At 46.6% G+C, this 24,787-nt stretch overlaps 1 protein-coding gene across 1 annotated transcript; it reads right to left on the bottom strand.

Moving 5' to 3' along the window:
• Positions 1 to 3,945: 3,945 nt before the first annotated feature.
• On the bottom strand, positions 3,946 to 13,659 carry LOC149372663 (23 kDa integral membrane protein-like). Its single transcript, XM_089567218.1, has 7 exons — positions 13,407 to 13,659; positions 8,356 to 8,556; positions 5,870 to 5,950; positions 5,315 to 5,413; positions 5,119 to 5,232; positions 4,189 to 4,272; positions 3,946 to 4,114 (listed from the first exon to the last, which is right to left on the bottom strand). The coding sequence occupies exons 1-7, from the start codon at positions 13,461 to 13,463 to the stop codon at positions 4,040 to 4,042; spliced, it is 711 nt and encodes a 236-aa protein (XP_089423344.1). The 5' UTR covers positions 13,464 to 13,659; the 3' UTR covers positions 3,946 to 4,039.
• Positions 13,660 to 24,787: the final 11,128 nt, after the last annotated feature.

Below are 24,787 nucleotides of genomic sequence, written 5' to 3' on the forward strand. Positions count from 1 at the left end.
CACCCTGACTTGGGTAGAAAAATCGAGCTGAACCCCATTTTTCTCCATGAAAAAAAAAGCACAAAATATACAGCTCTAGTGGAACTGCCCCTTCCAAGAGTGACCCATAAACCAGACCCTGACTGTGACCATCCTTTCCTATCACGCTTCATAATCACACTTCTCTTTCTGCCATTGTTGACTGTGCTGCGTTTTAGTCATCGAACATCCTTCTAGCAGGGACTTGGACTGAGCCTTTTGTGCTCCTCTTGTAGCACCTGTGAAACTCCAAACTCTGTGCTTGCACAGTTTCAACCTTGCTTTTGCTGGAATATTGACTCCTCTGTTTAATTGGCGCATGCTAGTACCCCCGAGGACCTTATTTATTTATTTATTTATTTATTTATTTAACAATACTGTCAACCCTCGTGTGAGGGTCCTTACAGAGAGGGTATAAAAATTTCATAGAAAAACAGCACTATTCACAAGCATTGAATACATCAGCATGACACGGTACATCATTCAGTCAAGCATCAAATGGCACTTTCAAGTAGGTGGTTATCCAGAGATCGTTCGAATGCATGCACATCACTCTGTTCCACAACACTCATTGGCAAATCATTCCACATTTCAACTGCATGAGGGAAGAAGGAATGTTTGAAAGTTTCACTACGGGCGTTGTAAGGCTGAATTATCCGACCATGATTTGTTCTAGAACTGCGTTTGCCTGGTGCTTGTATGTATGTTGTGTCATTGAGAATAAATAGTCCTTGCCAAGACTTCTTGAAGGGCTTTGACCAGATTTGGAAATTTCATATAAACAAGCCCAGTGCATAGATCGGGCCACTGTGATCGTTTCTGCAAGGTATTAGAGCCTTGTGTGCCCTACAAGGTGAAGAAAATTAAAATCGAAGCCTATTCACACTCTCTTTTGACAAAGCCGACCTGCTCATCCTCTAGGCTTCTCTGCGACGGTGCAGCAAATTGCATTTCGTTGCTCCATAATTCTGACTTACAAGCCAATAATGGGCTATGTCTCATCATCATAGTTGCTCTTGCTTTTTTGTTTCAATGTTCATTCTGGCGAAAAAAAAAGAATTCAATTTTAGTTCCTTGCCCTGGTTCAGTTTTATGTCTGCATGGTTTGGGGAACTACTCTGCTCTTTGTCTGTGATTCACCTCATTCATTTCTTCTTCCTTTACCGTGGATGTTGGCACACCATCTCATCATAAAGCAGCTCACGTGTTTCTGTGCACTCAAACTCCAATACTGTATGCCGTGACATTGGAAAGCAAAAAGCAAGAAAAAATATATTTGGTGAGGTGAGGCCATGTGACGTAGACATCTGACGTGCCATTCCTCCTGCAAAAAAATGCAGGTGAAAGAGAAATTTCTCTTGCAACGGTTTGTCACCCTGGCAAGCGAGAGAAACCAGCTCGAAGAGCGCATGGCAGAAATAAATGTGACGAAATCACTTGAGAGCAATGGCTCTTAACTGTGCTGTTAATGTCTTTTAAACAAAGTTTTTGTAGCTGTGCGTTCCAGAGAAGACACACAACCACCTGAGTATAGCAAATTTTTGACATGAAGGTGATCAAGGGTCTTAAGGTCACCTTAACTTGATGGCTGCTTGTAGATAAACACCATGTCTGATGTTACATAAAAAGATGATCAAAGAAAAAAACAAGCTTAGCTGCACTTGAATAATACTGTTTCAGTGCTGCTGCTAACACCACAGAGGTAAACTCTTGCCTGGATTGTTTGGTGTAATTTGTAGATATGTGTTTCAGCTGGGGCACATGGCAGTTATTGGCACATAATTTTCCCTGGATGCACAATATTCATTTTTCACCATACAACTTTAAAAGCATGATGGCATGGGCTCACTGCAAGTGGACCGTTTAAATGCTTTTTTTTGCCTGGTAATCTTTTTACTTGTTTGTTTGAACAGTATGGTTCATTGCATAGTGAAATTCAATTGCATGTGAGTACTTGTGATTGAATGGATGCTTTCCTGCTTTATGTGTCTGTAGTGATGAGCCACTAGATGTCATATAAGCACTGGTTTGTAATGCCCGCTATGTTCGTTTGTTTACACCTTGATTTACAGCTGCAGCTTTCTTGTTTTGGTAGTAGAGACAGCTTTCAATGCAGTCAATTTCCAGTGTTTGTTAGTCTTTTGGCCAGATCTCATAGCTAATTTTTTTATTTGCTATTAATTCCAAGCTTTTATGCAGGCATCCACCTAGTGTACATATTGCTGTTTGACTGGAATCATATTCCTTCCTCTTTTCAATGGAGACATCACGGCAGTGAGTACAACAGTGTGTTTTCTGAAAGGAAGGGGATTTTTTTTTTTCACGTAGCGCTTTGGCACCTTTTACATGATTCCTTTATTGTGTGGACAAAGTGCTGCACATTTTCGCAAAGGTTTTGTTGCCAAACTGACAAGGAAGCTTTCCACAAGCCTTTTCGGTTGCGTGTTTATCCTGCCAAACTGACAAGGAAGCTTTCCACAAGCCTTTTCGGTTGCGTGTTTACCCCCACCTGCTACAAATTTTCATGCTTACCTTTTTTATTCTTTATTATTGTTCCTTGTAACTTTCTCTGTGTAACTGCAGGCTTGGTAATTGAGCAATTGCTCTGCCATTTGCTGCAAGTTTTACGCTGTTATTAGATGTATATCTCTCCGCATCCCATTTGAATTTATCTTCATTTTTTTTGTGTCATGTTATAGTGTCGTAGAGCTGGTGGATTTTTTAAATTATTCAGGCTGATCCTTGGCCGCTGGCCAGCAGTGGATTTCAGCAGTGTCAATATAGTTCAACTGTTCCACAATATTGCAGCTTCCTACAGCAGGATGGTTCTTTAAGAGAAATGTGCTAAATGCATGTGTTCATTGACTCCAGAGTCCTAGTTTTCTGATCATCTGCCATTGAGCAGAAAAAATTGCTGTGAAGTCATTATCAATCGGCTCCTTGGTGAATAATGAGCCTGTCTGTCTGGGTACTTCAAAGGAGTCCTGAATAAGCTTCTCACGAATCTGCACTTTCTCTTTGTACCAGCGATAGAATTCCGGAAAACAAAAGGCTAGCCCATGCTCTGTGCATGACTGATCATATCCTTTTGCACTATAATCATAAAAGCATCTCAGGCATTGGATACCCTGGTAACCTTGGGATTGGATACCTTGTGTGTCCTATTCACTTGCAATTATATAATTTAATTACAGTAAGTCCTTGCCTGCTATCTAACTTGTATGATTTTTTTCGTTCGCGAAATTTGGCAAATTATACATAGTAGTCACCATTCTTATTTTGCATACAACTTAAAAGGAGCTTGGCAGTTTTCACCTGCAGCAGCGACATAATGACATGGTCTTGCTTTAGTTTAAAACCATGGAAGAGCTCCTCAAGTAAAACTTATTGCTTGGCTAGTTGACGCATTTTCTTTGTCATATCTGCCTCTCTCGTGTTCATCCTTTGTTACACAGACTTGTTACCATAGAACATGAAGGCAGTGTATACGTCTATGTTAAGTGATGTGTAATGGTTATTTTTTAATGCCTTTGCTCTTGGCATTAGATGTTTTTGTTTGTCCCTTAGCTCATTGATTTTTCTTTTGGTTCATTTTTTTATGCTTACTTTGTGTGGGTTAGCTGTGTTCTTAGACTGACATTGTGCAATTGTAGCTATCAACATTCTCTTCCCTTCTTTCCCTCACATATTATGGATATAATAATTGTCTGAAATCTTTTACAAATAATAAGTTTGTATATAATAGTTGTAATATAATAGCAGTATAACTTAATACTAGCTACATATCTCAGTCTGCTTTGTATGCATAACCACTGCACTTGTTAGACTGTTTAATGCAAATATTGTGCTTATGTAGGTTCAAACTTGTATCATAACACTTTCATTACGTATACATTCAGATATAGAGGTGTGTCAAAGAGTCGAGCAGTCAAGCAGGGCTCAGTGGCTTTCTTGCTGTGGATTGATGATATGTGCAAAACATGAGGGGTGATTCATCAGGAGCTTGGCTGTCACAGTCTTATCACACGGCCGTAACTTTAGGTTTTGGCTTGCCCATCACCTTCAGCATGTAGACAGCGCTTGATATGCTGCCCACCTGCAATGAGAACCCAGATGGAGTCTCAGTTTTTTACTGTGAAACAAATGGAGACATAAAGAACTGGAGCAAACCTGAATGATTAGTATGAAGAGGCAGATGAGGCCTACAGCAAGGCTCTTTGCCATAAGGAACCTCCTAATTTCTGGACCACAGCCCTGCGAGATGCATAAAAATAGTGTCTCATTACCTGAAAAGAACCAGTTTGCACAACCGCTTCTTAACTCTACCGTTTGGCTATGCTGTGTACTGCAACATTCTTAGAACTTACTAGTTAAGGTGCTGGTTTACATTTCCTGCCAGTACTGATTTCTTACTTGTGGCTTTCAAAGAAGCTGCTTTTAACTCCTTCACATCTCTGAAAATTGTTAATTGTTAATGCACGTCTATATCTCGCGTTTTTTTCTCTGGCTGTCCAGGGTTTGGATGTTGATTAAAAGTTTATTTCATAATGAATTGTTAAGCACAACATTTGCCAACTGCTGTGTAAAGCAGAAGGAAAATGTTATGGAAGAAGAATTGAGCCACATTGGCCCTGTGTTTTCTCACATGGTACGTGCACTAAACCATCTACATGGTAACCACTGTTGACTAATAAGCATATAAAGGTACAAAAAATACTGTTCACGTTTACAAGAGTAGCGACAGTGTTCATTGACTCTGGTTTGATCTATTAACACACTTTAACTATTGAAGCATTATGGAGTTAGCTAGGACACCTCAGTACAGTTACACAAGCTACTCTCAAACGCACTTGAAATGTAATAACAAATAGCGATACACAGTTGTGCCTTAACACCGATGGGCAGTATTTTTTCTTATTATTAATGTGGCTATGGAAACTAAGTATTTGCCACAGTTGCTTCGTGTAAGCAGCATGCATGGTGCAATGAAATTCAGGTGCAAATTAGCTCTTGTTAATGACAGTTTGTGATATTTTTGTAGTGGTGGCTCATTCAGTTGGAAATGCTAGATTGGTCTTACCACTTCTGTAGTATACTCACATTTTGATGGACTGCTATTGCTTCCACCTCGTTGTCATAGTAGAAACAGCTTCCCATGTAGTCCATTTCCAGTCTTTCATAGTCTTTTGGCCCCGCTCCCCCACAGCACTGGAGCTTTATTTGGCACCAAGAAGAGTAAATATGTAAGCCCACTGAGCAGAGGTGCATTCTTTCCCTGTGTCATAAATGAACTCACCTTGACTTGGACGTTATCCAAGAAGTATTCAACATCCATGAATGAATTCTTGGACTTCGTGATGAGCCTTCGAATGGCACTTGACAAGTAAATGTCCATCTGCAGAAGCAGCATAAATATGTGCATACCTATTGGGAGTGCGCGCACAAATATGCAAGCCTGAACTGACTCTTCTGTCCCTGCTTTTGCATTCTGAATCTTTGTTCCTGGTGCAGACACCCACTCAATGCATAGCTGAAGAGGTGCAGTTTTGTTATAATTTTTGGCCTAGGGTTCACATGGCAACAACTGCATTGAGGTGCTATAGCTGAACTGGACACCATAATTACTTTTTTGAGTTGGAGGTCTTCAATATCTTTCAAGTGTATACACCTGAGACGTGTAATAACAGCTGGATTTCATGCTAAGGCTATGTCTGAATTGACCATCGAATGTATTGGCGCAAACCTAAAATTTTGTGTTTTCCACCACTAAATTAAAACCACGTGTAAGCTAGAATTCTGGAACAACTCAGAATGCTTCATGACAGTGCTTTTCATTACTTAGCATACATACCGCTTCTCCTTTGGCATGCTTCCACACCAGGCCCATGACAGCCAACTCAAGGATGACGAAGAACACCATGCAAACATTGTACTGTCATGGAAAAAAAAAAAGGCATATTTGGAAGGAAGCTGGAAACAGCAGGGATTCTCAAGGGTCCAAGCTTGCCAGATCTATGAGTTTCAGCTGCTATCACTGAGCGAGTTATTTGTGACTAAATTGTGATGCATGTGCCGAACAAGCACCAAGAACAAAGTTGGTGGTCCGCACGGGTCTGAATAATAATGGCACATCTTTCATTTTGGGTTCTGTGAGTTATAATCAATGTATTTTATGTATAAGTTCTAATTCTGTAAATATAACAATGATTCTACAAATGAAACGTTCAGAATGGTTTTGAAACAAGTGCATGCTTTCCCCCTCATATTGTTGTGCACAAGTCTCTCCATCAGGGTGGGCAAAAGTTCATGTGTTCGGTGTACGGGGAACAATGTGGTACCAAATCTAAATTTGCGCCTCCCCCCCTCCACCACTAGAAAAGAAACAGTCGCTGTACAACCCCGCTGTTACGTTATTCATGGGGGCTCCCCGCGGCGCGGAAAAAAGAAAAAGAAAGACGCGTTGAAACCGGAAATGCGCAGAATGTCCTAAACGCCCTGCGATTGCACTCATTCTGCATCAGCAGGTCTAGATGGAAGGGAGGCAGTAGCCAAGAGGACGGCGATAAGGAGCGGGCGAAGTTTCGACTTTCGTGCGCAGTTTTCACGGCAGCTGCTTTGATCGTGTACAGGTCTAGTCTGATGAAACTAAATATTGTTTTCTAAGCTGCAGGCGACAAGAAAAGCGCGGATGACAGAAATGCTTCGGAGCGAACCCGCGCAACTGCACCTACAGCGATCCGCTTCCCGCGGCATAGTTTCGTTTTCGCGCCGTTGTCCATTCGCGCTCGCGCCACAGCGGTGATGGATCTACAACAGCCGCGACAAGATTCACGCCGCTCGTAAGAGTGCTGGGCGTGGGTGTGTGTGCAACTTGCTATAGTCGGAAACAACTCAAGGACGAAGCGGCAAATGCCCTTCAAAAGAGCCCCTGCGTGGGCCACGATCGGCTGCTCCCCCTTCACGCAATTTGCACGGCCGCGCACCATACTGTCGACAACCTTGCGCGGCGCAGAACCCCGCATGTATTTCTATTCAATACCCGGTATTTGTACATAGTGCATACCCCCTATCCCTATCCTTTCTAAATATATCTCCCCCCTTTCTTTCCCTCTCCCTGTCCTTTTATTCCGTTAGCCGCAGCCCAATAGCACGCCGCATCAAAGCTAGCTTGTCATCCCCGTTGGAGCAACGACAGCCGGGTCTGCACACAGGCCAAACTGAAACCATGCCTGCAAGCGCGACATGGCGAGGTTACGTGCTGCGTGGGGTTCTCAGCTTCGTGGTTTAGCTCTAGCACGTGCACACGTACAAAAACTTCTTGCGCTGCAGCGCCGACGAGAATCGCGTTTTCAAAAACCAAACTTGGTATAGATGTTACTGATGACGAGCTTCAAATCTCAGAATAAATGAGGCGCCTGACTGTAAACGTCAGAGTTGACCTAATTTCGCGTACCCATGCAGCTCTTCCATAGCTATAATTACTGACGTCTGCCACGGGAGGCAGCTATTCAGTGAAACACCCTGTATGCTTGGTTCTCGAAGACGTCGCGTAACGCAGCCGGTGTCCACGGTCAGAAGAAGAGAAGGTACGCAGTTGCCCGTAATTCTGTTTAAGCGTGACGCGGGAGGAAGGAGAGATGAGCATGCACAGCAAAGGCGCCATCAGTGTATGCGGACACCTCAACTTCGTTTTGAACGAAGGTATCCTTTGAAGAGCATTTGTATCGCTTTACGTAGTGGCAGGCGTTGCGTTGTATACACGTGACTGTGGGTTTCAGTTCGTAGTTTGTTTCATGCCTTTGCCACGTGCTTACGTCACACGGTAATAAAGTGCGTGCCGGCGGCAACATGGCGATGGCCTAGCGCTGCGCCATACTGCGGTTCAAAATGATGCATTGCATTTGAACAAATTGGACAGTATCCGCGGCCCTAATGATTTAAGAGCTCCAAGAGGACCGAAAATTTGTTCGTATTAAGTCTTTTTAATACTTTTGACACTGACCGAAAAAAAAAGGTGTTCATATTGTAACGGGTGCTTAGGTAAGCGCTTAGGCGGCGGCGAAACACAGTCTCTGGTCTGTCAGGCTCAGCAGGTTCTCGCTCTGAGCGATGGCAGAGCGGCTAGGCTAATGCCCGTCTTTTTCTTCATAATATGAATGAACCGGATGTTCGCATTAAGAGAGATAGAATTAACGACAGTCCGCTGCGTTAAAAGCATGAAAGAGCTGGGTGCAGGTAGGGGCCTATGTATTTAACTTAATCATTCACCTCACATCAAAGAGGGCACCTTGCTCGTAAATTAAAAAGGAAAAAAAAGCAATTGTCGTGGCAGCTGACCGCGATGAGGAGGCGCTTGTTCTGTAGGAAGGCTGCGCCGCAACCCAGGAAGCCGACCAGCAGCAGGCAGGTGCCGACGAAGATTGTGGTCACGCTGGCGGCCGAGTAGTTGTCGAACACAGCGAAGTACTCGGCGATTCGCCGCACGTCCAGGTCCGAGCGCAGCAGGCCGCCCAGCACGAGGAGGACGATGCCGAAGAGCTGCAGGCACGTGGTAGGATATATAGTTGCGCGCTTCGCTTGCGCGATAGCCGTTAGTCGTCTTTAACCAAAGCAGTTGCGAAACTGCGCTGCAAGATACGGTTATGTCTCGTAGGCAGTTTTCGAAAGCCAGCCTATATGCGCCGTCTACGTCTGCGACACGAGCTTGAGCTGCGTAAGCGATGCATTTATTCGCCACAGGTGATGTGACGTATGTTTGCAGAAGCCAATATTTATATTGACCAATAATTGTGCTTGCTTTTTTCTGACGCATTCTATGGGGATTTCCAGGACTGGCGTTTATAATTGTAGTAATCACGGACTGCATGCACATACGAGGGTGAACTAACGGCGGCGTGCTTGAGCCAGGTTGACCCTTCTCGAACCAAAATCAGTCATGGTGCACTCTAAGCAGAAAGGAGTCAAAATGGAGTAAGCTGTCCTCGAGCGCACTCTCCTTTTTAAAAGGGAGTTTGCTGTAGTACAACTCACTCCCTTTTTACTCCCATTTAGGAGAATTCGTGTTTAGAGTGTGACTACCTGGGGTGGATCAGTGAATTCTGGCTAATCTATGGACGCCACGCAGTATCATACCGTGTGGCATTATGCGCAGTACACGTATAAAGTACGGCATTGAATACAAGCATGCTTCGATTCTTCTCACATATCAATACACAGCTGCTCCAAGATCGAAGAAGGGCCGACATGCGGCAAAAGCGAAAAAGAAAAGATTAGAGCGGAGGTACTTATATTCGCGTTAATAATTTCGTTATCTTGGCGTGGTTTTCGGCCTTCACAGCGACAAGGACAACATCGCTCTCACCGCGCGATACTGAAGTCCCTAGATCAGCTTTACGCGATAGCGTTCGTATGATGTCTCTCGGTTCGATGCAACGATCCCGGACGTGCATTATGTTGGAGGCGAAATGCATGAACGCCTGAGCACTATAAGTACTCGCTGCACGTCAATGAGGCCAATGCGATCGTTTTTTTGTGTGTGCGTGTGGAACCGTTTAATACGGCGTGTCCCGTATAGTTCTCAGTGTATGTGGTATAGTAATAAATTATTCGATAGCTTCCACAAAGCAGAAGAAAATCTCCCTACAGAAGGAGTATCTTCGTTATATCTGCGTCCTCAGCTGCCTCCTAAACATTTCGCGTTAAGCTCACCTGTAACTGCAGACAGTGAGACGTCGGTAGTGTTCGCTGCCTGGTCAGGTAGTGGCATAGTAGAATGATTCTTGGGTCACTGACCAAGTTGAAGACGTTAGTTGACGTTTCGGAACCCGAAGAAATATCCGAGGTGCATTTCCAGGTAATGCGTTTTGCATTCGCACGCGTTCCGACTGTTTCGGCGCTCAGAATAAAGGAAGTAAATGCGAACTCGATCTCTTTAAAAGCAATTTTTCCTTGAGCTCTTAGCATATCTTTCGCGCAGTCACAACGCGTGCTAAATCACGGCGATTTCATGCAGGATATCATACCTGTTTTTTTTTTTTTCGCAAGTTGTGCGAGATTGCAAATCCATCTAACCATCAAGCCAAAGTCATTTCTTGTTTTACTCTGCACCAGGCTACCAACTGAAAGAGAGGCGGGCTGTGTATACCTTTAATTCTCCCCGACGCCGCTCGCCATGTCTATTCAAAAGGTCTTTTAGAGCGTAAACACTAATCCGATGGATACCAAACCCGAGCAAAATCGCCCGTTGTCTGTTCGCCATCGCGAGCGCTCCGTCACGAAACATTGTCCGCTCATAGTCGTCTTCTACGTAGCAAAAATCTGTGCTTCCGCACTGATTTGTATGTAGTGAGCATTCTTTATAGTTTTTATTTACATAATTAGTCTACTCGCACCCCAAATGAGGAAGCGAATTAGTTTTGCGTAGTGAAACACAAGCGTAATTTTCTACAAACAATTAAACGCATGCACGAACTTTTGTTGTGCAAAGCATTTCCAGATGCTGAAAAATTTGAACAACGCAACTTGTCCCATAAGCATTCGGGAGAGATCGCATACTTAGCTTTTCGAAGATGCGCACGACGTCAGGCACCCGGCGTCAAACGATATCATTACGGGTGACGAAAGACTTGCCGCCAAACTATGTTTTAAGAGGTATTATTTACTTTATTCTCTTTCTAACATAAAAGGAGTGAAATAGATCCGATATGACATGAGCTAAATCCGTCTGGAACAAAACGCTTACTGATGCGGCCCAACCACACTGTGATAAGAAGCTTCGAGTTCGCTATATGCACACAATAAAGGGTGAAGGCGGTCACTCGCAGCAAGCCTGTATGTGTGACAGCTCCTCAAGGCCCTATCAGTAGTTTTCTGCGCGATAACGGTCCGTATAAAAGGTGTTATAAACCAAAGTCAAAAAGGTGTTGGATAAACACTGTAGGCAAAACTAGCGCAGCCAGTTTGCCTGGAGCCGCTTGGACATATCAACTGCCCTCGCGAGTCCCGACGCACGTGGTTGACCATTTTACAGTGATACTTGTATCCCGCTAAATGGTTGCGCCTTGGGGCGTAGTCTGTCGAACAGAATACTCCCATGTACAATCTTCACCTGTTGACCAACGAGAATGTGGGAATGTGCCCTGCGTGGTCAAGTGGTACAGGTGGCCCTGGCCCGGCCGTTTTGAAATGGGCGCGCTCCTATGTGGGTGGGGAGAGGGATACACTTATCGCAGTCACCTTTTTTGCTCGATGTTGAAAACGACGAAAACTTTGGCAGCCTTTTTTATCCCACAGAACAGGAGTGCACTTTTCCGTATCATTTTGCATCCCTACGGTGAGCTGTGGCTGTGCTATTAGCAGCAAACGAAACGCGAACAAGACAACTGAAGTGCCAACACAGAAAACGCCATCATATCAGCTCCTGGAGAGGAATTACAAGTGACGTTGATTAGCATTTCTAAACAGCAGTTTTCACGCCTTCGAAGTGAAATTACCCTGCTCTAGTATTGAGGTTTCCCCCGTTAAGAGCTTCTCATTTTGGTGTTCGTGGTTCAACTGTCTTGTTCGCGTTTTATTCCTTGCTGAAAGAACATAAGAATGTGTTAGGCAGTGCTTAAAGTCTGGCTCTATCGAAGGGGAGTCTCTAGTGATTCGAGCACAGGTGGAGAGGGAAATAAAGAGGGAGAGAGAGAAAGCGGCCGGCGGCCTGTTTTACACATCGTTTTATACATTTTTAAAGGTCGTCGTTTGCTCAATTGATGTCACATACCTGAAACAAGCGATCCTCACGCTTTGCCAGTGTGCTCATTGTTGTTGTGTAGCCTTGGAGCTACACAACACGGGCACGGGCTTCCCTTTTTCTTCCACCCTTTGCGTAATGCTGCCAGATCACAGTGAAATCTTCCAAATGATACAGAAGAAATGTGTCGACCACCATTCATAACAAGGATAAAACATTGTTGCTTGCTTCGGATCCATGCAGTTTCTACATCCTAGCATGGGAAGTCAGATCAAGAGCCAATGTTAGCAGGTGGTCTGAAAACTCCCAGACCCCCTTGACTTTAAGCACGTGCTATCTGAAGCTGCAAATGGCAGCCCTGGCAATTCGTTCGCGTTCTATTTGGAATTAGTGCTGCGTAATCAATACTGATGCGAAACCTTTCATTTCGAGGCTGCACCTCGGGGGCTTTATTTGCGTATAAACGGGTCTAGCAGTTTCAAGGACCCATATACGGGAGTACAGGATTTTCGCGGAAAGGGTCTCTGTCATGTCCCCATCAAAGGGAACGAGGTAAGATGCAGCAAAAAATGACATTTGTATTTTGTCGACCACATCTACGGTCCGGCTTCGGGCAGAGCTCGATAACTACTCTTCCCTTTCTTCCGTACTTAACATTTGAAAGGGTTTACGATTTATATGGTTTAACGTCCCAAAATGACTCAGGCTATGAGGGACGCTGTAGCAGAGGATTTCGGTCAATTTAAGCCACCAGTGTTCCTTTAACGTGCACTGACATCGCACAGTACACGGGCCTCTAGAATTTCGCCTGCATCGAAATGCGACCGCCGCGGCCGGTGTTGAACCCGCGTCTTTCGCGGGTTCGATACTTTACAGCGCTAAATAATAGCGGAATTTATCGATGTTTGCGACCTGACGGTCGCTCCAGGACACGTACGTTGATTCCTCTCGACGCTCATATTGACACTCTGTATCAACGTCTGTGAGGGCCTTTACTGTGTGTGATACGTCAGCCCAAGCCAAAGCCTACATCGCTGCAGTGTTCTTTTTTTTTTTTTTTGAATGCCGTGATTCTGCACTCCCCGCTGTCAACGCTTCGTGCTCATGCATGTCCTCGTGTATCCTCGTGCACCGTCTGCTGCCGCGCTGCTTGTCGTGATCAGTGCTGCGTGCTCCCACTTTGATGTCAAAGCGCCATCTGTGACGTCACAGGTGGAGACCGATGGTGTAAACGCCGCCGCACGAGAGCGAACGCAGCCCTTCGTTTCAATCTGTGGGATCCCGCTGATAAACTGAGAAGACACGCTCGACCAAGATGATCATGTTCGTTTGAACGGCGCCCCTGAACTCTTATCTATAGATCGCTCAAAGTTGTTTAGGGACTCCCAACCGGCGGTGACACTGAGAAGTTCGTGTCAGGAAGGTTTTGATTAGGCTCAATCACTTCGTTTCGGCGGTTGGTCGGCGCGATCTTGTACGTTGGCAGACAGTGTCTTGTGCCACTGTCAAGTGTACCGTAAGGTGTGGCCTTACGCAGCATATAGTATATCTGTTCATTCGTGTTCAAATCCGCGCTTCAAAATCTCGTCAGGACACAGTTGGCTGCAATGCAATGGTTCGACTTCCTTCGGCGGTCACTACAGGTACTCACCCATATGCAGACGCTGCTGACGAGCAGGAAGTACCGAGCCACGACCAGAAGCGCCATCTTGCACGAGGATGTCTCGGCGCTTGTCTTACCGCTCGCGCGCTGTCATCGCGACGTCCACGAACGTCTCCACCGGTGTTGCTTCTCGGACAAACAACATATCACTGAGAAGCGCATAAAAAATGGCGCGGGCCTCGACCGCGCCTCTCAGGTGTAACTGCCGGTGCGCGTGTGTCTACCTGGCCGCAGCCTTATCGCCCAGCGCAAGCTGGTTTATCTCGTGTTTTTTTTTTTTGTTCTTACCTTTTTCCGTCATACCCTCGACCTACTATCTGTATACGTATCTGGGCGTATTACACGTAGGTAAAAGAGAGGTCGCTGATGGAAGTGAGCGCTTTCCCCGCCCGTCAGCAGACGGGAGTGTGAAGACGTGACGTTCGCCATTCTAGAGGAGCTCTTTGAGCCGGACATGCCTTTGAGCTGCACGTCGCTGCAGGTTTAACGGGTTGCACGATCGACAGCCGGCGGGTTGCGTGTACGGTCGCGGCGTCGCTGTGTGCGTGCGTGCGTGCGTGCGTGCGTGCGTGCGTGCGTGCGTGCGTGCGTGCGTGCGTGCGTGCGTGCGTGCGTGCGTGCTGCTGAGTCGGCTCATAAATTTGTTACCTTTCGCCTTGAGCGCACGTGCATGAGTCAACGCCGCTGGCGCCATATCGACGCGTCTGTGGGTGGCCCGTCAAAGGTCAGCACCGTGTAACGTATAGCAAAAAAAATACGGTCGCCTCAGGTCGTCGGCAGTTATATGCACTGGACAGAGACTGTTTAGACGCATTAAGTTCGAAAATTTGTCGCCTTTATGTCCTTTATTCATTTCCTCACGCACTGGCACCCACTTTGCATCGCTGCTCGACGGCTGCATGGCACGATGTCTATGTGTAGTCCCCAACTTTTACGAGTGGCAATAAACAGTACTGACACTTACGCAAGAAGCAACACGTGTACTTTACTGCCACCTGAAGAACGACGTAGAGTGTAACATGTTTTTTTCCCCTTTCCGAAGCTGGGTGGAACAGAAGATAGCGGTGCAAAAATTCGGCCATAAGGCGCATATACATATGCTGTAAATTTTTCTGGATTTATTTACCTGTAGTTTGGAATAAAGTTGAAAAAGTGGCCGACATTTGCAACCGCTCTTTTCTTGACACTAAACTGTTGAAAGCACAGGAAGGATCTAAACGCAAAGGATCGAAGCAACGGTGCTCGGAGCAGAAAAGCTTCTGTCTGTGTTGTGGACTTCCGCAGTGATCTTGCTGAAGTTTTTAATACTCGCAAAGTAGAGGTCAGAAAACTGTGAGTATAGATATACATGCATATATAGGCACACAAATGACAAGCCTGTCCCACAGTACTTTGTTTCGTATTCAGCCGGTTCGACAGCAGTTGATTTCGCGAGACCTAAAACTAAAACTTGAAAATGCTTTTTGATCACCGTGGCGAGACTGTCGAGAATGCGAGAATGCTAACGAAGACAGATTGAACAATGGAGCTGTTTATATCGCGCCTCGGAATCCAGAAGAATAGCCTGAGCATGCAGTCAAGACGCCTTGATGCATCCTATATAAGATGATTCACTAATGCGTGCACGAATGCTGTGCCATGCACTTAATTCAGTTAGCCTCTGTATGAGATCCACGCTATTGTCTAGCCGCACATGGTGCTTTGAACCGCCACAGGAGCGAAGCTCCCAACCGTAAATCAAAGAGGGGTGCACGAGGCGGCAGCCGACTACGCAGAAAACACATAACGATTTTTTATTTTTTTGAGGAGGGGGGTTCACTTGCTCAATGCAGTGCGCGGGTACGTAGTACATATACAAGCTACTCCCTCCCGACCAGGTCTCGGCTTGTCCTTTGATGGAAAAAGACAACATGAGTTAGCGGAGTTGCTTGATCCTTTTCAAATCCAAAAGGAGCGGGTTCGATCCCGGCCCCGGCGGTCGCATTTCGATGGAGGCGAAATGCAAAAGGCCCTTGTGCTGTGCGGCATCAGTGCTCGTTAAAGAACCCTCTGATACGGCGTCCCTCATAGCCTGAGTCACTTTGGGACGTTAAACTCCCGAAACCATAAAACTTTTCAAATGTTAAGTGCGGAAGAAAGGGAGGGGTAGTTATCGAGCTCTGCCCGAAGCCGGACCGTAGATGTGGTCGACAAAGTACAAACGTCATTTTTTGCCCCACCTTACCTCGTTCCCTTTAACGCAGACATGACTTAGAAACCCCTCCCTCGAAAGTCCCTTGACAAGGCGATTAATGAACTTCTGATGAGGCATACTGCCAAGAATCACGAATCCGGTTGCGTACCCTGACGGAATGATCAACCTCGACAGTACAAGGCAGATGGCATGAAGAAATACACCCGCCACCTCCGCTAGGGCATGCAGAGCTATTCATGCAAAGACTTGCAGCCCTCAAATCGTTGCCCTATTCCAGAAATCCAAAGGCCACGACCAGTGTGAGCTTTGTCCTTTCTTGATCAGCACCCCTTGACAGCATTCCTCAACTCGGCGCGTGCTACGTGAGGAAATGGTTAGAAGATAAGAGGAGCCAAAGGAGAAGCCTTGCGTGCCATCTGAGGCACGTGTGCGGCCACGCAGCAGAAAACGCACTCTCGCGTTTCTGAAAGCATTGTAAAAGCCTGTTACGAAAAGGTTCCGGAATCCAGAGAGCAGCGGAAATCCGGGCTTAGGGTCGATGTTTGCAAGACCTCCGCCTTAGAGCACGCACCCTTTATCCAGAAATAAAGAGCACAAGGAGTTTTGCTCTGAGCCATGCTTTCTCTCTTGAAAGGGAGAGAAACTTTCGAAACTTTCGTCCTCTTCGCTCTGAAATAAAGAATTTAAATGGATATGCTACGATAGGCCCACTACACCCGTTGGCAGCAAACCCTTAGGCTGTTTACTTTCGACAAAAGCTGTATGCCTCTTCGGGAAAATATGAAACGATCTATACATCAGCGAAAGATATTGGATGCCGATAGTGGGCACATTAGAGACAAACATTCTTGTCGAGATCGTGGGTCCGGGTCCTACAGGCGGCACGTGGTTGTTTTTTCTTCTGCTTCCTAACCAATTATCTTTCAGGAAAAAATTATTACACTACCAATGTTCCGTTGATCAACGCCACAAATAAAAACAATACCCCTAGCTATGTGTAGGGGAATTTTTTAATGCTTTCCTTGGTTTCAATCACTGTGGCTTCCTTCATATGTATGCTTATATTCAAGAAGATTTGGCCCGCATTAAGTATGCACCCCAACCACTACTCCTGTCTACAGTCTTCGTCCCTCCCCTGTATGCCCCAGTTGCCCCGAACCCCAAGCGAATCTGTAACATTCCCTTTTCTTCTGCAGGATTTCTGGGGCGTTTGGAAGATCACGGGGCTGATAAGGATGAAAAAATCGTCTTTAAAAGGACAGTGAGGAGAGCTCTATTAATATTTTTTTTACAGCAAGATCCGATAGTTCCGCATTTCATGGCTATGTTGCCACTTGGCCGGCAGCGAAAGGTGCATTTATTTCTAAGAAGTTTGGATTCGAAGTTGAAAAAGTTTTTCCCGCCGCTCTGATTCAAACTTGGGATTCTCTTATGACGACACAGGACTAAGTGACGTGAAACATGACGTGCACATGACGTAACGCAGACTCCGTGATTTCAGGCGGCCAGCAGTGCGGCCTGGCAGCAGCCGAAAAGAAAGCTACCGCCGGCCACACGTTGAAGGCATCTATCGGCTATTGCGGCCGTCGCTACCGTCTCTTCGTTTACGTTTTCACCGGCGTTTTGCCAGCGTTACGATGGATCCCGTTCTCGAAGTCGTCAACGAAGTTCTAGCAAATAGACATCTTTAGCATACCGTGTACCTTGTTACCCTTAGCGGAATACCGGGAGCCCGCCTACCGCCGGTGAGCAGGCGCTGATTGGTCCCGATGCTGCAGGCGCGCGTGTAGCTGCCGGTTACGTGGCGCCATCTGGCGACGTCAAGGAGATTTGCACATGCATTGACTGCGCCTCAGTGATTCATGGCTTCTCGTGTTCGAGTGTTGCTAGAACCATTGATGCAACACTGCTTTGTCCTATGACGTTATCACGCTTGTACTTGCGAGTTTGGCCTGTGGCGGCGATACCTGTATTTTGGTTCTTGCTCTTTTCTACGTTACAAGAGCTTTGTTGTCAGTATGAGTGGCGTTTTTGTAATCAGGAGCTGGTATTCTGTAGATACAAGCCAGCTTCAATTTCTCCTCAGTGTCCCTTTAAACTGACTGCAGCGTTTGCTGAACCAGTGATTCGTTGACTTTGAGTCCCTTTTTGATCAACAATACATTGCAATATACCATGATAGCGCAACAAAAAGTAGAGCGTTGCCGGCCAGACTAAAGTCACGGCCGTACCTAGGACACTTCGATGTTTGGCTTCGCCATTATAAAGGGATATAACTAAAAAGGGGGCGGTTATATCATGCGACCGGCCTTCGCAAGCCAAGCTTTCTTGAAGCCGTCCCGCTCCGGCTTTGTCCGGGTCAAAGTCGGCACCACGTGACTGCCGGGACATGGCCTTGACAAGTAAAAGACACCACGAGCCGTTACGTGAGGTCGATTTTCTGCTATTTAATTTCAGGGTTGCCAGATGGCTCCGACCTCAGGTAGCCAAATTGGCCTCCGCAGTAGCCAAAACATAGCCAAAAGCGAAATTTTTGCGTAGCCCAAAAGTAGCAAAAAATATTTGTTTTTGTGACGACATTTCTTAAGCATATTGAATTAATTTTCGGCAGGAATATTTACATATTAGATTTCTTTCCCGCACATGATGTCTGAGGGGGTGCGCACGGCGTGTTCTTTCCGTTGTTACGTTTCGCACCCGTCATGCGCGCTAACCAGTGCGGCTAACCAGGTGCGCTAACCAGGTCCTAAAGATGGGGCCGCAGTTCCACTTTGCAGGAGCGGCAGTAGGCCATATCACCTGAGGCGGGCGACGACAGCCAGTCTGCACGCGGGAAAGAACGGCGGCGCTATATAACGCAATCGCAACTCTAGTTTAGGAATATTTCACCTTTTAAATGTCCGTGCGCAGATTAGACACATCGACAGGGAAAATACCTTACTGTATACTTTCGCAGCCTCACATTTCAATTTTATGCTTTAAGAAAAAGGTTCTCACTGAGAGCGTCACCTCAAAGCATCTAGCATGCAACTTCTTGAAGCTACATTCAACGATATGCATAAGCTCAGAATAAATAAAGAATATATACCATTAGATGATAATCTTTGTCGATTTTATCTTCAGTCTAACAGCACGTTCACAATAATGAGAAAATTATATTACCCTTGAATTCCGGCTCCTTTTTCCATTTCTTTTTGTAGTTCTGGATGTATACACCCCCCGTCAAAAGTATACAGCCCAAGTGGTTTGATTAATTGTGAGGCCTGCAGCATGGCTCGTTATGCACCCTCAGCAACCGTGATCTCTCGAAAGAGAAAAGGCATTGAGTCCTCAATCCTCCTAAAGTTTGGACTGCTTGGTGCGCCAGGGAGCCACGCTAAACAGCTCGGAAGCAAACCCCTTGGGCTGTATACTTTTGACGGGGGCTGTAATTCGCCCACTTGCTCATTCTGAAAGTTCTCGTAGCGACGGATCTAATGCCATGTCATGCCACTAACTTCCGCCGCCTTCGTTAGTTACAGTGGGTTCCGCGCCGTGCCGAAGGATGGCTCCATGGCTCCGCATGAGTGCATGCAGATTACACAACGGACACGGCGCTCTCGCGTCGCTCGCGATGAATCTCGAGGGCTGCACGTGTGCCGCTTGAGGCTGCAGAAAAAGCGTGGGCTCTTGCGAGTGGCGTGCTTGCTGTGTCCACCACGAGAATAAGAAGAAACAGAAAAAGACCTTATTAATGCGTAAGCATTACTTGCCTCATGCGTATCGTTAGCAGAATGTGTCCACAGAACCAGAATAAACAATACAAGAAAAGAGCATGCCTGGCGGTGGTTTTCCAACCAGCCACCTACCGCAGCCGAAGCGGACGCCCAAACCACTATAGACCACGTCTACGGTTAACGGTTAACATGTGAGGATCACGAAACCAGGCAACAGAAGCGAAACAGTAGCATTTAATGCTTACGCGTTCGCACCACGTAGGGAGACTTAAGTTCTCTTAGTGTTTTCCTTCCATTCTGGTACCATGGTCACCCGTGGTGCACCGTCAATGGGAGAACGCTCACATGTGCAGACGGCAACAGTCTATGTTCGGTGGCACGCGCGCGCGGGTTCCGGGGGGCAACTTTCACGTAGTGTCCACTTTTTATATAAGATATCGAAATGCCATGATCCTTGACCGCCTGAAACACACAAGTTTTCACGAACACAGCGTTTAGAAATTGTCATTTTGTAGCAGACGCGCTCAATTTCTTTAACCTGCTATAGACCTTTGCATCGGGAAAGCGAGTCGTCGAAACGCCTTCTCTCTCGACTGTCGGAAACCGGTTCCGACGCAGCCTCCACCGTGCTTGTGCGTGGTGCTCACGACAGCCCAGTGAACAGTATGGGAGCGCCCAGGGCGCCCTTACTGCAAAGGTCTATAGCCTGCATTTTGATTTCAGCATGCCTTTTATTTCTGTCACTGCATAATTGTAACAGAGCACATTATAACTACTTTAACTTTTTTTTTCACGCATGAAAAAGATGTCGCCCAAAAGTAGCCACATAGCCAAAACGAAATTTTTGACGCCAACTCGGACAAAAAGTAGCCCAATTTGGCTATTAATAGCCCAATCTGGCAACCCTGGCACGGTGGAGGCTGCGTCGGAACCGGTTTCCGACAGTCGAGAGAGAAGGCGTTTCGACGACTCGCTTTCCCGATGCAAAGAAATTGAGCGCGTCTGCTACAAAATGACAATTTCTAAACGCTGTGTTCGTGAAAACTTGTGTGTTTCAGGCGGTCAAGGATCATGGCATTTCGATATCTTATATAAAAAGTGGACACTACGTGAAAGTTGCCCCCCGGAACCCGCGCGCGCGTGCCACCGAACATAGACTGTTGCCGTCTGCACATGTGAGCGTTCTCCCATTGACGGTGCACCATGGGTGACCATGGTACCAGAATGGAAGGAAAACACTAAGAGAACTTAAGTCTCCCTACGTGGTGCGAACGCGTAAGCATTAAATGCTACTGTTTCGCTTCTGTTGCCTGGTTTCGTGATCCTCACATGTTAACCGTTAACCGTAGACGTGGTCTATAGTGGTTTGGGCGTCCGCTTCGGCTGCGGTAGGTGGCTGGTTGGAAAACCACCGCCAGGCATGCTCTTTTCTTGTATTGTTTATTCTGGTTCTGTGGACACATTCTGCTAACGATACGCATGAGGCAAGTAATGCTTACGCATTAATAAGGTCTTTTTCTGTTTCTTCTTATTCTCGTGGTGGACACAGCAAGCACGCCACTCGCAAGAGCCTACGCTTTTTCTGCAGCCTCAAGCGGCACACGTGCAGCCCTCAAGATTCATCGCGAGCGACGCGAGAGCGCCGTGTCCGTTGTGTAATCTGCATGCACTCATGCGGAGCCATGGAGCCATCCTTCGGCGCGGCGCGGAACCCACTGTAACTAACGAAGGCGGCGGAAGTTAGTGGCATGACATGGCATTAGATCCGTCGCTACGAGAACTTTCAGAATGAGCAAGTGGGCGAATTACAGCCCCCGTCAAAAGTATACAGCCCAAGGGGTTTGCTTCCGAGCTGTTTAGCGTGGCTCCCTGGCGCACCAAGCAGTCCAAACTTTAGGAGGATTGAGGACTCAATGCCTTTTCTCTTTCGAGAGATCACGGTTGCTGAGGGTGCATAACGAGCCATGCTGCAGGCCTCACAATTAATCAAACCACTTGGGCTGTATACTTTTGACGGGGGGTGTATACATCCAGAACTACAAAAAGAAATGGAAAAAGGAGCCGGAATTCAAGGGTAATATAATTTTCTCATTATTGTGAACGTGCTGTTAGACTGAAGATAAAATCGACAAAGATTATCATCTAATGGTATATATTCTTTATTTATTCTGAGCTTATGCATATCGTTGAATGTAGCTTCAAGAAGTTGCATGCTAGATGCTTTGAGGTGACGCTCTCAGTGAGAACCTTTTTCTTAAAGCATAAAATTGAAATGTGAGGCTGCGAAAGTATACAGTAAGGTATTTTCCCTGTCGATGTGTCTAATCTGCGCACGAACATTTAAAAGGTGAAATATTCCTAAACTAGAGTTGCGATTGCGTTATATAGCGCCGCCGTTCTTTCCCGCGTGCAGACTGGCTGTCGTCGCCCGCCTCAGGTGATATGGCCTACTGCCGCTCCTGCAAAGTGGAACTGCGGCCCCATCTTTAGGACCTGGTTAGCGCACCTGGTTAGCCGCACTGGTTAGCGCGCATGACGGGTGCGAAACGTAACAACGGAAAGAACACGCCGTGCGCACCCCCTCAGACATCATGTGCGGGAAAGAAATCTAATATGTAAATATTCCTGCCGAAAATTAATTCAACATGCTTAAGAAATGTCGTCACAAAAACAAATATTTTTGGCTACTTTTGGGCTACGCAAAAATTTCGCTTTTGGCTACGTTTTGGCTACTGCGGAGGCCAATTTGGCTACCTGAGGTCGGAGCCATCTGGCAACCCTGCACCGTGCTTGTGCGTGGTGCTATTCTAGTTCACTGTAGTGGTGCTCACGACAGCCCAGTGAACAGTATGGGAGCGCCCAGGGCGCCCTTACTGCAAAGGTCTATAGCCTGCATTTTGATTTCAGCATGCCTTTTATTTCTGTCACTGCATAATTGTAACAGAGCACATTATAACTACTTTAACTTTTTTTTTCACGCATGAAAAAGATGTCGCCCAAAAGTAGCCACATAGCCAAAACGAAATTTTTGACGCCAACTCGGACAAAAAGTAGCCCAATTTGGCTATTAATAGCCCAATCTGGCAACCCTGTTTAATTTTTGTGACTACGCTCCAAAACTGTCACGTGATGATCCTCCCCTGCATCTGCGTTTTGTTTTCTCCATTACTGCACTAAGGCAGTGACAACTACGCCATTTTAGGATCACAGAATCATTTTGCAAAGGTGCAATACTATAAATCCAAAACGCTGCATTTTCGGCTGTCTTGAGCACGAGATCGTCCACAGCTATCAGGCGTATTTCAGGTAGAAATTTTATTGGAAACTTGTTGGAAATTTTATTGGAAGTCCACAGATGGTACCTCCCGACTGCACATTTGCTGTCATGATTTTAATTGCACTGTTCCCCAGGAACTGAAATTGAGGGACGGGGGAAGAGAAATTAAAGGTAGAGGAGAAGCGATGGGTTCTTTATGTTTTTTTTCACATTTATATTTTATTATTTTTTATTTTTATATTTGCGTCGTTGATGTGTCGCGTAGGATTAGCAGCATTTATGACTCGACTCATGCCAAAGATGACAAAAATTCCCCGTCGTGTGTAAAAAAGAATTCGTTACAAATTAAGAGGATGCCTTCAGAAAAACAAGAAGGTGTGAGAGGGAGATCACCCTCTCCATTTGCATGGAAGAGGAGGGAGAGGCCAGAAGGTAACTGCGACGGGAAGAAACTAGAGGGCTCTCAAGGCGGCTACCGTGATCGGTTCTGATGCGAACGAAAGAATGCGCGGCCTCAGGGTGGTTCCACGGCAACAACCAGGCAGGTCGCTACCGTGGAACGTGGAGGGACAATCAGCCAGAGCCAATAAGCTTTCGCTGATTAACTGCGCTAAGCAGGCGGCAAACTTAGCTTTTCAAGGAAGGAGAAAACCTAATGCGAACGCATTCCATAGCTCAGTGATAATAAATCGTCCCCGTAACTTTTTCCGCCCACGCAAGGTGGAGACAAGAACCATTTTTCAAGCATTCCAGGCCAGGGGAAAGCTTGTACCCGTTGCTTTTTTTTTTGGTTTTATGGGGGTGTAACGTCCCAAAGCGACTCAGGCTCTGAGGTACACCGTAGTGAGGGGCTCTGAAAATTTCGACCACCTGGGGTTTAACGTGCACTGACATCGCACAGTACACGGGCCTCTAGAGTTTCGCCTCCATCGAAATTCGACCACCGTGACCGGGGTCGAACCCGCGTCATTCGATTCAGCAGCCGAGCGCCATAACCACTGAGCCACTGCGGCGGGCTGTAAAATTCGTAAATTGGTTTTTGAGGAAAGGAAATGGCGCAGTATCTGTCTCACATATCTCAGCGGACACCTGAACCGCGCCGTAAGGGAAGGGAGGAAGGTGGGAGCGAAAGAAGAAGAAAGAGAGAAAGAGGTGCCGTAGTGGAGGTCTCCGGAATAATATCGGTTTGGTTCATGGGGTTTAACGTCCCAAAGCGACTTAGGCTATGAGAGATGCCGTAGTGAAGGGCTCCGGAAATTTCGACCATTTGGGGTTCTTTAACGTGCAATGACATCGCACAGTACACGGGTCCCTAGAATTTCTCCTCCAAAGAAATGCAAACGCCGCGGCCGGGATCGAACCCGCGTCTTTCGGGTCAGCAGCCGAGTGCCATAACCACTGAGCCACCGCGCGACCACCTGTGACATAGCACAGCACACGGGCGCCTCTGGCGTTCTGTAGTAATTTGAACATCTGCCTCGCATGCGGAAGTTGCGTGGTTCGATCCTCAGTGCCGCCTGGTACCCATCGGATCCTCAGTGCCGCCTGATGCCCATCAGTAACGCAATGGGTACATTACCGATGGGTGCCAGGCGGCACTGAAGATCCGATGGGTACCAGGCGGCACTGAGGATCGAACCACGCACCTTCCGCATGCGAGGCAGATGTTCAAATCACTAGGGCATCGCCGCGGTGCCAGAAAGTTTATTAATGCGAAAGCATTAGATGGCTCATCAACACGGGAATCCGGCGTCGCCCAAAAAGTAGCGGCCTTACAAAACTCGCGATTGGTCGAAACGGTGTGACGTCACTAAAGGCGGGAAAATACGAAATGTTAACCAGTAATACTCAGTACTATAGTACTTTCAACATAACCACAAAGAAATAGAATTCCGCGTTTTCGCGCCTTTCTCCTCTCGTCACTTTTACACAATGAAATGTCGGCGCTCCCCCGCCGGCGCCACCAACTTGCCCCTCCGCCGGCTGCTGAAGAGTGCGGGAGGGTCGGAGCTTCCGGCCGCATCCATGATAGCTGCGTTACGTCAGAAAGAGACGTCACAGTGAACCAATGACAGCTGTGAACTGTTGACATAACGAGCGCTGCATGACGCAGATCGCCGCGAGGCGTGGAAGCGAGAATTTTTAAAAATGTATTGTAAATGATCGGTTTGATTTTGAGGTC

Source organism: Amblyomma mixtum, chromosome 1, assembly GCF_055824585.1.
Source record: "Amblyomma mixtum isolate Tamu chromosome 1, ASM5582458v1, whole genome shotgun sequence".
NCBI lineage: Eukaryota > Metazoa > Arthropoda > Arachnida > Ixodida > Ixodidae > Amblyomma > Amblyomma mixtum.

What these genes read in the sequence shown, in the direction of transcription:
- LOC149372663 (XM_089567218.1), bottom strand. Translation starts at nt 13,463, where the DNA reads ATGGCGCTTCTGGTCGTGGCTCGGTACTTCCTGCTCGTCAGCAGCGTC. An exon ending in TGGATAACGTCCAAGTCAAG is followed by an intron (nt 5,233 to 5,314) that starts GTGAGTTCATTT and finishes TGCCAAATAAAG; the next exon opens with CTCCAGTGCTGTGGGGGAGC. An exon ending in CAATAGCAGTCCATCAAAAT is followed by an intron (nt 4,273 to 5,118) that starts GTGAGTATACTA and finishes TGCATCTCGCAG; the next exon opens with GGCTGTGGTCCAGAAATTAG.